The sequence below is a fragment of the Sinohyriopsis cumingii genome, chromosome 10, assembly GCF_028554795.1.
Source record: "Sinohyriopsis cumingii isolate HCF-2022 chromosome 10, ASM2855479v2, whole genome shotgun sequence".
Classification (NCBI taxonomy): Eukaryota; Metazoa; Mollusca; class Bivalvia; order Unionida; family Unionidae; genus Sinohyriopsis; species Sinohyriopsis cumingii.
The window spans coordinates 6,550,490-6,565,360 of record NC_142970.1 but is presented as its reverse complement, the minus strand read 5'-3'; the positions used below and the strand labels follow the sequence as shown (position 1 = coordinate 6,565,360).

Here is a 14,871-nt window from a genome sequence, read left to right as displayed (position 1 = left end):
CTAATGAAATCATTTGCCAGTTAGTTCTTCTAATATAATAATTGTGAACAAGACACAAATAAGTTTAAACAATGCATTGTTAGCCACATTGGTATACAATGAGATTTATTGTGAGCAGCCATTCCTTCGCGTTTGAAGTAAATATCAAATCGGGTCCATAGTTATGAGACTGCGGTCTTCTATTTGATAATTCGAAAACATTTGGTGATGCCTATTGACCGTCGAACCGTCACAAACTCGAGTACAGGCGTGATCGATTACCTAATTACAGGTCAGAAAAGACGTAATTCATTAATGATATTACAGGCAACAACAGGCGTGATCCATTACGTAATTACAGGCGAGTAAAGGTATGATCCGTTACATGCGCACTGAGAGCTTCAGTTTCAATAGTTTGCAAACATATTTCATGAAACGTTCAGAATGGCGATAAGCCAAGGGGTTTTGTCGTCAGCAAAGCTGATAAAGTCGATATTTGAAACATTTAAACTACTATTCACGTTCTCAGATCTTAATAAATACAGTAATGGCACCGTTTACGAACACACTTTCAAAACATTACTTCAATGGGAGAAATACGACGTCACAATAGCGTTCTAAACTCATAGAGCATGTTGTATAGTTTGCTGCTGGACATTTCTGTTTACGTGCAAAAGATCAAAATATTAATTAATTACCGATCGTCTCCTACATATACAAAATAATTATGAAGATGAAGATGTGTGAAAAAGATTTAATATGTAATATTTAAACCATTGTAACTTGTAATACCTAACTTTATTCGAGTCCATTTTCGTGCATAACGCTAATATGTTTCCTGAACAGGCTGGCTATATAATTGACACAGTTCATAATCAAACTGGTTATCTAATGTATATATATTTTACATGACCTAGGCTGGTTGTATATTTTATATATGATTAGATGAATCTTTCTTTGATAGAAAAAGAAACACAACAGGGTTCACAAACCGTGTTGATATTTAATGCAAATCATTCTGAGCTAAGATTCCCCAAGTGTATTCCTTTTATTAAATTTATTTTAAATATATCAGAAGAAAAGTTCAAAAACTGCATGAAGGTTCAATAACTCGTGCATCAGACATTGCGCGCGAATCAGTCGTGACAATTCTAGTAGAAAGGTCATTTCGAGTCCTGATATTTGGTCACGATATGCATTTCGGCCTGAAGAAAACCACGGCACCAAAGCTAGAGACAGCACTGTTGGGTTGTATTCGAATCTAGCTGACGAATCTTTCCAGCTTCGAAATGAAAGGTTTAATAATATTCGCAACCCTCGTAAGCTTGTCTTACCAGGTGAGTACGGACTTCAAAAATTTAACACATCACGAAAATACTTTCTCGTTTTATATTTTGATAGACGTTAATTTTATAAATGCGGTAAAATTAAAGGATGTTTGGTAAAGCTAATGCTTCTAGCAATTACTTTGATAAAATAATTTGAAAATCAAGTGTTATCGTAATATATATATATATATATATATATATATATATATATATATATATATATATATATATATATATATGTGTGTGTGTGTGTGTGTGTGTGTGTGTGTGCTCGTCATTATTTATTAAATTTTATGAAATTAAAATTACTTCTAGATTAGATTTGAATTTGTCTCGTGCAATCTTACAGTCAAGCGTGGATTGGTACCTCTACGAAATTATCTTTGGTATTCATTGTAAACTGTACACTTTCATTACTTCGAGGATCTCAACCATTCGAAGGCTGACATATATTTAAATTTCATTCAAAATTTACACTGTATTTTGTTTTTACTAATAGCATAACTTGGATATGGTGACATTTTACACTAGTGCTTTTCGGGTTCAGTGTCACGTCTGTATTAACAGTACGATCGTTTATTTTCAACTATCACCACACCATATTTAGTTCAGGAATGTGATTAAAAATAATCCTTCGTCATGCATTCGAGTTAGATGGAAACATTCCATCCACGGAATCAGAATATTGCATCAGACTCTTGTCAGATCGTCGCGTTTGAAGAGTAATTCTCATCTATCGATGGATATCTCCTGTCCTACACAGAAGCACATGTGAATGGTATTAAGTTCACGCGAGTAGTGTTTTAAAAACATATCCAGGTCTGTATCAATGCGGACGCAATTTATTTCCCTTGTCTCAACGGTCTCAACCTCTGTGCTTTGAACGCTGATATTTTGTTTAAATTTCATATTAAGTTTACATGTATCTTACGGTGAGATATTGATTTTCAATGGGTGTCGTGCGATATTAATGATGCATTCGTGTTTCCAGACATGACGACATGAAATTGACCTTGTCACGCCTATGACTCAAAAGATGTCCATTACTCGTGTAGCATACTGCATTTTCATTCGCCTAATATTGTATGGTATGTACAGTACAGGGTTGAGAGTCAAAATAGTTGTATTTTTTCTCATACCAGTAACAGTGTCAATGACAGACGCATAGAATGTACGTTAACTAACAAAACATCCTGACTCCCTCACACGATTATCCTTTACTCTAGCGTGTCTGCATCACGTGACCGTGTTTCTACGTTTTCTTCAAAATAATAAATACTTTTTTGTCCTTTTTTGAGGGCGTTATGAAAATTGTTCACCTGCGACAAACTGTGTTCTACTAAGGTTCGCTTTTACGACATATGACTTGCTTGCCTTGGGTGAATGAATCTTCATAACTCCCTATATGACTTGATTTTCGAAAGGAAACTCCACTGTTTGATTCAGAGATTGTGGCTTAAAACTCCACAAATCTTAAGACACGTTGATCTTTTTCACACCAGTGTTTATGTCATTGATTCTAGTTAGTGTTCTGGCAATTTGTATTTAGCCTATTCCTTCGTGTGCATTTCAAGGATAACATGTTATCGCTCTTAGAGGTTTCTACCGCTAACCTAAACCGGCTTATTCATGTTATTCATGTTATGTTACCCACGGGCACTCGTAGACGTAATGAACATGAACAAGGATGCATTGTAGGGGTCTAATGAATAACCAAAGAATGATTTTTATTCGCCAAGAGTATGCTTCGTCAGGTACGCTTAGAACAAAATTAGAATTAATCAGCTTTGCAGGTGGCAGCAGGAGAAACCTACAGAAATCCAACATGCCAGGACGCAGAAGGCGGCTGGCAGACCAAATTGTATAGTTTGAGATAGATAGATAGATAGATAGATAGATAGATAGATAGATAGATAGATAGATAGATAGATGGATGGATAGATAGATAGATAGATAGATAGACTGATAGAAGCCTTGTTCCAGGCAAAATTACCTATTCCAGCTATGCCTATATTCATCTGTCCGACAAGAGTTTCGTTTATATGAGACTACAAAACTCTATATGTCAAGAGATGGGTAACTCTCACTCTCTCTCTCTCTCTCTCCTGATAGATTCAGAAGCATATGTATATATGAATATCGTCGAATCAGAAAGGCAACACTTAGATAAGATTACAGTTGAGAACATGTCATACGTCTATCTAAATTTATATTAAATTTAGATCGTGGTTTTCAATGTCAGATAATCGTATTGCCTTTCTTTCAGCAAATTACGCATGTGCCTCACAGCACTCATGAGCCTAACGAGCATGAGCAGTATATCTTCCACTACGACTACTTGACGGTAGAAGATCTCTCTCTCTCTCTCTCTCTCAATAAAATAAAAACATTCCTTCCAAAATGTTTTTCTTTGAAAAAAATCAGATCAAACAAATACAACTTGTGTTTACCAAGTGTTCTTTTAATTTAAATCTACAAGTAGAAAAAATAACCGAGATTACGGTTAATACACTTTAATTTAAACTAAAACGAGGCATCAAGAAGTCCATTTCATAAATTCTGTATTACTATTGTTATTATTATTATTATTATTATTATTATTATTATTATTACATTTTAACAAGAATCCAAATCTGGGATCTCTAACACATAATGTTCTTGCATGTTTCCTAGATATATCACCATATCGTGTACGATGCAATGTCTAGTTCTGTGAAAAAGAGGCAGGTTGTCATATATACCATATCGTTATATCATGTTAGGTTTTGCCCTACCCCGGGGCTAAGGACTAAGGCCTTTGCAGATCACTCACATCTCAGCTCTGGCCACGAGGGTCTGTGTCTCGGCATGGCCAACGTGGGTCTGTGTCTCGGCTTGGCCAACATGGATCTGTGTCTCTGCTTGGCAAACGAGGGTCTGTGTCTCGGCTTGGCCAACGTGGGTCTGTGTCTCGGCTTGACCAACGTTGGTCTGTGTCTCGGCTTGGCCAACGAGGTCTGTGTCTCGCCTTGGCCAACGTGGGTCTGTGTCTCGGCTTGGCCAACGTGGGTCTGTGTCTCGGCTTGGCCAACATGGATCTGTGTCTCTGCTTGGCAAACGAGGGTCTGTGTCTCGGCTTGGCCAACGTGGGTCTGTGTCTCGGCTTGAACAACGTTGGTCTGTGTCTCGGCATGGCCAACGAGGTCTGTGTCTCGCCTTGGCCAACGTGGGTCTGTGTCTCGGCTTGGCCAACGTGGGTCTGTGGCCAACGTGGGTCTGTGTCTTGGCTTGACCAACGTGGGATTGTGTCTCGGCTTGGCCAACGAGGTCTGTGTCTCGCCTTGGCCAACGTGGGTCTGTGTCTCGGCTTGACCAACGTGGGTCTGTGTCTCGGCTTGGCCAACGTGGGTACGTGTCTCGGCTTGGCCAACAAGGGTCTGTGTCTCGCCTTGGCCAACGTGGGTATGTGTCTCGGCTTGGCCAACGAGGGTCTTTGTCACGGTTTGGCCAACGTGGGTATGAGATAAGGCTTGCCAGTAGCTTCTTGTAGGTCAGTGGTTCTTCCCGGGGTCTTTCGTGGTTCTTCCTTCACCAAATATAGGACACACTGTAGTGCTTGCATTGAAAAATGGAACCAGCCTGGAAACGGATGAACATAAAATAGAGCTTGTAGGTGTTTTGCTGGCCTAGACTTGTTGATAATTAAGTTATTTTGTACAACATAAAAAAGAATCTTTTGAGAGCTTATCCTAGTTTTAAATAAAACAAAATAGAGACATTGTTTTATTGATGGAATTGTAGTCCTTTAACAGCTTTGAGGGCGGAACACTCATTACTTAAATTATCACCTGACTCTTTGGTGCGGCATTGAAAGCATAGGTTTCCAACACATGCAGGTCCAGAAAATTCCGCGGCTCATATTATCTTCTCTACACAAAATCAAGGTTTCATTTATAAATTTGAAGTTATTGAATTTTTAATATCATGGTGTTTGCGTATGTTTATCGTGGGAACTGGATTAGTATCGTGAGTCCTATAGACAGCTACAACAATACAGTGCCTCCACATATGCATGTGCAATTAACTTTCCTATAAATGCAATCATATGTTATATTTGTAAACAACAAGCAAAATTAATACCTTTTGTAATTTACAGAGTGACTTTCAGTGTTATATTAAACACATATTTAGATATATCGAACTGTCGCCCAGAAAGGGGGAGAAGGTGCAGAACGTAGAGTGTGTAGATTTGATATGTTAAGAGGAGTGTTTTGCACATTGGTTGTATATATGCAATTACTTGTATAAAGTTTATACAGTTTACGATTATAGATTATTTGTTGTGGGCAATATGATATTTCCTATTTGTGTTTTGAAACATCAAGCTTCAGATAGAATCACTTAGGTGTCTTCCACCATGCCTAATGGTCATTACCTCAAATGACCTTGTCTCCCACTAATTTATTTCAGTGAATGTTTTGAAACTTCATACAGTGTATATTAATCGACTTATGTCAACTTTACTTTAGTTTCAAATTATATATATTCTAGGGGTAATTTTCGGTAATTTGTGCCACTTAAGTCTCCTTTTGTGTAATAATACATGTACATAGAGATGGTCACCTTGACCTTTTACTCATTAATTACATAACATGACAAGGCTGGTAATATATCTTAGTATTAAATTGAAGAGATATTAATGGTGATATTAGAAAAGTGACCAGTTAGTTTTAATATTTTTTCTGATTTTCTAAAATAAAGCTCAATTACTTAAATGTTGCCTGAAATAGACCATTACTATATAGGTGAACAATACAATTTATTATTCACAAATGTAATCTTTGACAAGCAGAACTATACACATTGTTTACTTATCTATTGAACTACTATTCCTAGGGCTGTCAAGATATTCAAGGGTTGATATAGGTCACACGGTACTAATTGTATGGGGGGCCCTGAGTAGCCGAGTGGTCTAAAGTGCTCTCCGTTACGGATCACTGCCATCTCATCTCTGTCTGTGTTGGTTCGAGTCTCTGATTGTGTGAAAGCTTGCCAGTAGCTGCTCGTGGGTCGGTGTTCTTCTTCCACCATTAACACTGGCCGCCATGCATAGCATATCGTGTGCTGAAAAATGGCGTTAAACCCAACAACAACAACTAATTGTATGAAAAAATATGAACCAGCCTGGAATTGGGTGAACATAAAATAGAGTATATATGGGTTAGGCTGACCAGGATTGTTTAATAACGTAATTTTGTTAGGAAAAAGAATCTTTTGAGAGCTTATCCTAGTTGGAAATGAAAAAATTGAGACATTGTTTCATGGATGGAATTTCGGTTCTTTAACAGTCTTGAGTTTCGAACACTTATTACTGAAATTATCACATGGCTCTTTTGTGCGGAATTGAAAGCACGTGTTTCAAACACATGCAGGTCAAGATAATTCAGTGGCTCATATTCTTTTCTCTACACAGAAGTTGACGTCCAGGTTTCATCTATACTGATATATATAGGTTTTATCATAAGCACTCAAAAAAGTTAAGTTATTGAATTTTTAATATCATGGTGTTTGCATAGGTATACTATGGGAACTTCATTAACGTACGTCATGTACAGTACCGGAAAATGGCACTCAGCTCACATATCTAAACCTTCTAGGCTAGCTCAGTAGCATGGGACCAGCTGCTAAGTATAACACCATTCCGTTTACACCATTATGGTTACTATCAGTGTCATTAAGCGATTTGCTAAATATTCCATGTAGTTTATCTCAACATTATATATTGTGTTATCGTTAGCTGTGCGCTAAAAAGGCTCACTGCAAGGTATTCCTCATTTTTTTTAACCATGTTATGACTAGATCAAGCAAGTGGCTGCATATAGCACCTTATCGGTGATCGCTTTTATGGTTAGGCCATGTTTCTACAAACCCAACATAATATCCAGTATTATGGCAATCTCTGTGGACAGAGACAAGTTCCTAGATATAACACCGCATCGTTGATCGTATTAATCTCAGCTCAATGGCACGAGGTGATGAGCTCAATATTCCACCACATCGTTTTACCCTATCATGGCTATCTCAGTGGCAAGAGGCAAGTTATTAAATATTCCACATCTTTGCCATATTATGACAAACTCATTTACAAGAGGCAGGTTGCCTGATATACCACCACATTGTTTTCGGTGTTATGACCAGCTCATTGTCAAGAGATGGTTTGCTAGTCATAATATCACATCGTTGTTTACGGTGTTATGACCAACTCAATGTCAAGAGATGGGTTGCTAGTCATAATATCACATCGTTGTTTACGGTGTTATGACCAACTCAATGTCAAGAGATGGGTTGCTAGTCATAATATCACATCGTTGTTTACGGTGTTATGACCAGCTCAATGTCAAGAGATGGGTTGCTAGTCATAATATCACATCGTTGTTTACGGTGTTATGACCAGCTCAATGTCAAGAGATGGGTTGCTAGTCATAATATCACATCGTTGTTTACGGTGTTATGACCAGCCAAATGTCAAGAGATGGGTTGCTAGTCATAATATCACATCGTTGTTTATGGTGGTATGGCCAGCTCAATGTCAAGAGATGGGTTGCTAGTCATAATATCACATTTTTGTTTACGGTGGTATGACCAACTCAATGTCAAGAGCTGGGTTGCTAGTCATAATATCACATCGTTGTTTACGGTGTTATGACCAACTCAATGTCAAGAGATGGGTTGCTAGTCATAATATCACATCGTTGTTTACGGTGTTATGACCAACTCAATGTCAAGAGATGGGTTGCTAGTCATAATATCACATCGTTGTTTACGGTGTTATGACCAGCCAAATGTCAAGAGATGGGTTTCTAGTCATAATGTCACATCGTTGTTTACGGTGTTATGACCAACTCAATGTCAAGAGATAGGTTGCTAGTCAGAATATCACATCGTTTATCGCATAATAGCTACCTCAGTGGTAAGAAGCAAGTTGCTAGCTCAGTGGTCAGAGCCAAATTGCTAGCTCTGTGAAAAGAGGCAAATTGCTAGATCAGTGGTAAAATGCAGGCTGTTGGATATGTGGTAAGAGGCAAGTTGCTAGCGCAGTGTTAAAAGGCAAGTTGCTGGCTCAGTAGTAAGAGCCAATTTGCTAACTCATTGGTACGAGCAAAGGTGCTGTCTCAATTCTAAGAGCCAACTGGAAAGCTCAGTCGTAAGAGGCAAGTTCCTACCTCAATGCTAAGAGACAAGTTGCTAGCTCAATGGTAAGAGGTAAGTTGCTATCTCAGTGGTAAAATGACAATTGCGAGCTCAGTGGTAAGAGGCAATTTGCTAGCGCAGTGATACAATGCAAGCTGCTAGATCAGTGGTAAAAGGCAAGCTGCTACCTCATTGGTAAAAGACAAGTTGCTAGCTCAGAGGTAAGAGACAAATTGCTAGCTCATTGGTAAGAGGCAAGCTGCTACCTCAGTGGTAAAATGCAAATGGTGAGCTCAGTGGTATGAGACAAGTCGCTGCATGTACCACCACTTAGTTTGCCGTGTTATGGCTGGTACAGTTGTAAGAATAATCAGACGGTACAAACGACTTATTCGAAGTTGAATCCAGTAGAGAACAATCCCATCTTGTTTTAACTAATCACAATCACTTGACTTTGATTTGTTTTGTTTGTCTGTTGTTGTTGCTGCTGTTTCGTTTGCACGTCTAAATCACCGCTGGCATTTTTATTCTTGCTATTATTGTATTTATACCAAAAACCATTTATGTAAATATTGCATTATGGTATTCTGGATCGAAGATTATGAATAAAAATAATACATAAATAGTCCATATGATTTTGTGACTACTCAAGTGAAGAGTTGTCTCGAACGATTTCTCATCAAAACCTTGTCTTACTCTTATTCAAGATGTGGCATTATTTTGGTACTAAAATGAAATTGAAAACATTTGCCCAGTAATGTAAACATAACGAAAAAGATTAAAACCAATATATAACTTTGTTCATATGTCATGCACGTTATCTTTACTTTTTTATCAGGGCGTAATGTGATATAAAACTTATAAATAATTTATATCTCCTCGTCTCGGCTGATTCCGGCTGTTTCCGGCAAGTCTGTTACGTTGTTATAAACAGCACAGCAACAAGTATATGACTTCTGTGTGGAGATGTAATCTGATTCTAATTTCTAATGAAAGCTACCCTACACAGCAGCATATCCTGTCTTGTTTTGGCACGATTTCAGACCGCAACCCATTAACTGTACGTCTAACACAGTCACCACGGCAGAATTCTGGCTCATTCTTGATCTGCAATACACCGAATCCCATGTTATAATTAATGTTTTTTAATGATGAATACCAACTTGTGACACCTAGGACGTTTACAAAATGGATAGAAACACCTCGAATGTAATTCACGTATCGCCATATTATCTGATATGTTTGACAGAGAATAACTGAACATACGTGGAGTACGTGAGAAACATAAACACATGGAAATGCCAAAATGTCATACTTTTAAAATCAGTTGGTACGATAAAGCTGAAGAATGTGCCTTGCCAGGTAAATGCTATGACTTTTCATCAATAATCAAAACTTGAACCTGATAATCAACTTTATTGCATTCGAGGGATTTCTTCGCCCGAAGAATGGTCACGTGCTTTTTACTCTTAAAACGATTACATGTATACAATGCATGCGTCGAACAAACGTTCAAGATTTGGTCGAGTATATATATATATATATATATATATATATATATATATATATACATACATACATTGATTTATATACATCTGAAATCAGGCTATATCGTCTTATTGACGACTTTATGGAAAAACATATTTTCATTTACATTATAGCAAATGATGGTAATTATCAAAGACAGGAATTGCTACATCTTCACTTTGACTGAACAAGAGAAGGCGGATGTGCACACAAACGCTGGAATGGTTGCTCTTGAGGTAATATATTATTATTATTATTATTACTGCTACTACTACTACTACTAGAATTCCTTAAAAATATAGTGTGTTGCACGAGGGAGACTTTAAATAGACTGGTATGGGAGATTTTAGTTGCTCCTGATCTTTCCGTTAGATTCGCTTAGTCACTGTTTGTGAAATGCCCACTTTCAACATTTGTGTCAGGAGATCTGTTTTCATTGAATATTCTCTTCATGCACAAGTGATGAGAAGCTAGGAGAAATCCGAATGAAGGGTATTATTTTGATTTGGTGTTTTAAGGCACAGCAACACATGTAGGTTATAAGAGCAGACCCAATTGGAGAAAGGTGCCTTGCCCTCAATGACACCCTATTGGCCGACCCGGGCTAAACCGATGGTAGGATTGAAAAACCGCACTCTTCCAACCGTGTGTCTGTCACGTGATTTCAAATGACCCCAGAATATTCACGTCTGACGGCAATAAAAGACTCGTTCCTCTTAACAACAAAAGTAACAAAGAAAACCAGAATATATATATTATATATATATATATATATATATATATATATATATATATATATATATATGCACCTATAAAACAGGTAAGGCAACAGGGAATGGTTGTTTGTTCTACAACTTGCACGGAAATTAACACAGACTTATATTTCTATCATCTACCTGAATTAAATTGAGCTTGTTAAACCATATGCTGTTCAAAGCAGGCAGCCCATAAAAATTACCGATTTTGTGTGTCCTGTAAATCTGTTTCAAAGTCATTATATTTGCATGCTCTTACGATACTGAAATTAATGTTCGCAACGTCGACATTACTATTTTATGACAGTGACCTTTTTAAAATATCGATACAAATATCAGGGTTGTCTTTCCTTTGTGCGTACACACGAAGAGATAAATAGGTCTATAAATGTATATTTTATCTAACATATGGAAAAATGTTCCCTAATTTTAATATAAATAATCCTTCGGCTTTTATGTGCTTACTCTTTTCACCGAAAGGAAACAGAGTAATGCATTATTTCAATAGGTCTATACATCCCTAATATGGGTCACTATAATCATCAGGCGGTGTGTAGAATAATGGTTTTTAACCCATTGATCACGACCCAAAAGTGGGTCATGATGATGTCTTCAGCCCATCGCTGAGACCAACCTTAATAATTTGAAGTCTGGTTTTATTAACATTTTTCATGGGTGGCTAGGCTAACATCACCAACCTTATCTGGATTGCAGCCCATAAAGGTTATCAACCACTAGTGTAGAGGTCATTATCTTATCAACTTACGTTTTTTTATGCTTAAGTATCCTTTGAGACAGCACACACTGTCACGGAAGGATTCTAAAATGTGATAACACCACCTATAACTTTCTCTTCCAATTGAATTAAAGACCATTTATGCACGAGACTCGAATTTAATACTTGTATGGGAACTATTTTAATGATTCCGTAGCCTACTCTTTAATACATTGGGTTTCTTAGTTTCTGGTGTTTTGGATCCAGTTTTATTTCTTAAAGTTAACGAGTACTTCCTTGTTTGAATGTATTTCTAAACAGCACACAATAACGGTTGATTATGACAGGATAACAGGTAACCAGACAAGGACAATGTAAAAGAGTGCAGCGTGCCAAATTGGGTTATCTTTCTTAGCGTCAAACAAAAGAGCAAGGTTGCGAATGGTGTACGCACGAAGTAACCAGAACAGCGCATTTTATAAGAATATACTTGTACTGACAATATCATGTCCCCTTTCTGCTTCCTGTGCATTGGTAGTTAAGAGGTCGCCGGATAAGTCCATTCGTGAAAACATCATTATTACAGTAAAATGCGTTACCGCGCCCCAACCTTTAAAAACGAGAAACGAACAATAATTTACTTCAAATCAATGATATCTTCTGCAAAGTCATACGTTTGAAGTCGTCAGACATGAATTTTATAGTGCATGCCTACATGGATTAAAAACTTTATAGGTTTCACTTTACGGGGGTGGGGGTACTGACAAATTGGTGCAAATTTTCCTTATGAACGGTAGAATCTAAATTTAGAGGCTATAAGTGATACGTGAGAGAATTAGTTTTTAAAGATGACGTAGCTAGATTTTTCAAGCTCTTATAATAATTGTTCCGGCAAATCCAACTTGTCATAGGCTGATAGGTGCATCAAACTGCATGATATTGCAATTACAATTGAACGCCAAACACTCTCATCCAATTATCGAAAAATGGAATGCTCTCCTTCCGCTAACTTTCGTTAAAGGTAGGTTACACTAACCAACATTTTATCCTAAGTGATCAGTTGCACTTTTCTATAAACAGTCATGACGTTTGATGGGTGTGTTTGATCTAATACCACCACAGCAAAGGGTATATGTAGATGTAACAGGCACGCATATACTTTTCAGGTTCCATTGCATTCTTCGTTCTCTGCATTTACGTGTGACTCATTTTCTTGAACACTGTCACGTGTAAGGTCTTTAAATTGTTTGTGTACATTTGCCGTTATAACATGTCACCCATAAACATGAATTGTAGTTCTAACGGCCTACTTTTCTAGTCAAAATGGGTGTGCTAATTTTTAGGATTATACATAGGAGAAGCAGAGGAGACATGATACTCTACATGCTTTACCTGCTGGGTCATTCTTAGCTAAGACCTTCATATTGTATATAGTATAATTCCGAGAAAATAATATAACAATTTTTATTTTGGATTAATTCCATGAATGGAAAGTTTTCGAGCAATCTCACGTTTTAAAATACCAATGTTATTTTTGTTCTAAATTCATTTTGGTATGATTTATCAGCAGGCAGTTCTAAGCCATAGATCGATATATTTGGTTATTTATCACGAAAATAAATCTGGAAGGAATTAATGCACAAACACTGTCTCGCTCTCTATGTTCTACAAATTTATAGGGAGACAATATTCCAACATTTACAAAGCTGAAACAAGCTACTATAAAGTGCCCTCCATACGGTTCAACATGTTTAATGTAGTTATCAATTGGTTCTTATCGGTTGGAGAAATAGTTTTCTAATATCGATTCTCCGTAACCAAACACATATTAATCACGATCGATCATAGGTATACACGGAGACGTAATCACAGAAGTCATATACCCTAGCTTGGAACAATATTTGCCGTTGCTACCTAACGACTACTAGACAAGAATGCAACAGGGGGCAACGTTCAATACAGTTGATTTATTCTTAAAAGTTTTGGAGCCAGACTGTAGCGTTAGAGCGAACAGTTTCTATGTACGTAGGCTGAGCGTTGACTCAGCACGACATTGTGAAATGCTAAAATCGGTTACAAATACAGGAATCGTTCAGCCCCAACAATCTTAGAAAATTATTGTGATATGGACCATGTTCTTTACGCAACAATATATCGTATTTTAAAAAAAAAAATTAAATACAGTAGAAAATATATTTCAATCCATTTGAGTAATCAAAACGGAACTTGGGAGAGTGCTCTTTAAGACAAAAAGACAAACACCGTTCCGATGGTCTAGAGGTTAGAGCGAGAAGTCGCGGGTTCCAACCCTGGATGAGTCATATCAAACTCTTATAAAAATGGTACAAGCATCTGTCTCGCTCGGCTCTCAGCATTAAGAGGTTAGTGCTAAGACTGGTCGGGCTGGTGTCAGAATAATGTGACTGGGTGGGACATCATGCTACATGTCTGCGGCATAATGCCCCAGTGCAGGACGTCACTATAAACTGTCACACTGCAGAGATCAAAGCGATATGTCTGGATAATTGTTAAAACTACGTTAACGATCCAAATATCTCTCTCTCTCTCTCTCTTTCTTTCTCTCTCTGTAATGAGTTTAACGACCTACTTAGTAATTGACAAGCATGGTTAAAAGCCTTACTTTTTAAATACTAGTATTTTCTCTCTCTTATCTATGTATCTATATGTATATGTATATGTTTATATAGCGTCTATATTTTTTATGCAGGTCAAATTTCTGCAAATGATCAGTACCGGCACAAAGACATTGGTCCACAAGGGATTATTGCAACATCAGCTAATCACAGCGTGTGGATTACATACCTTGCACTACTACACCGTTTCCTAGATCTTCCGATATTGCGATGAAATACATAAATAAACATTAGATGCATTATTTCTCCTTAACATGTGTTCTTTGTTTGTATTACACAATTTTGGAATATAAAAGGACAGTATACACGTAATTAGCAGAGTACGTCACTTTATTTGTCTATCAGACTATTGTATTAAACAGGGTAACACGTTTCTGGAACCAACATAATTTTAACATTTTGATCCCATTTTGAAATGTATGTTTTGTAGGGTGTACGGAATGCTTCGGTGTGCACCGTAACTGAAATGCCGCAATGCATCATTTGTTTCAAATGATGAATGTGTACATTTAATCTATTTAGGTGGTACATATAAGTTTGTATTCCATCCAAATGAAATGTCTTATGACGGTATACGTTTCAAAGGAGGAATCGGTCTATTTGCTTGGGGGGGGGGGGATGCTATTATATTGGATCTCAAACTAAAATTACACGTTTTTCTTTGTAATGTTTACCACAACATAAGTGCCTGATGAAGAAAGACATAACAGTGGACAAAGTGAAGATCTCAGTCTTAACGTGTG

The 14,871-nt window shown here is 37.2% G+C and overlaps 1 protein-coding gene across 1 annotated transcript; it reads left to right on the top strand.

The window, feature by feature from the left end:
- The first annotated feature begins 1,170 nt into the window (after positions 1-1,170).
- Positions 1,171-14,370, top strand: LOC149789539 (uncharacterized). Its single transcript, XM_089973308.1, has 4 exons — positions 1,171-1,316; positions 3,574-3,651; positions 10,139-10,240; positions 14,203-14,370. The coding sequence occupies exons 1-4, from the start codon at positions 1,269-1,271 to the stop codon at positions 14,320-14,322; spliced, it is 348 nt and encodes a 115-aa protein (XP_089829434.1). The 5' UTR covers positions 1,171-1,268; the 3' UTR covers positions 14,323-14,370.
- Positions 14,371-14,871: the final 501 nt, after the last annotated feature.

Bases quoted from the DNA above. Each gene is read 5' to 3' on its own strand.
- LOC149789539 (XM_089973308.1), top strand. From the start codon at position 1,269: ATGAAAGGTTTAATAATATTCGCAACCCTCGTAAGCTTGTCTTACCAG. The intron at 3,652-10,138 runs GTAGAAGATCTC...TTTACATTATAG, and splicing joins TCCACTACGACTACTTGACG to CAAATGATGGTAATTATCAA. The intron at 10,241-14,202 runs GTAATATATTAT...TTTTTTATGCAG, and splicing joins CTGGAATGGTTGCTCTTGAG to GTCAAATTTCTGCAAATGAT.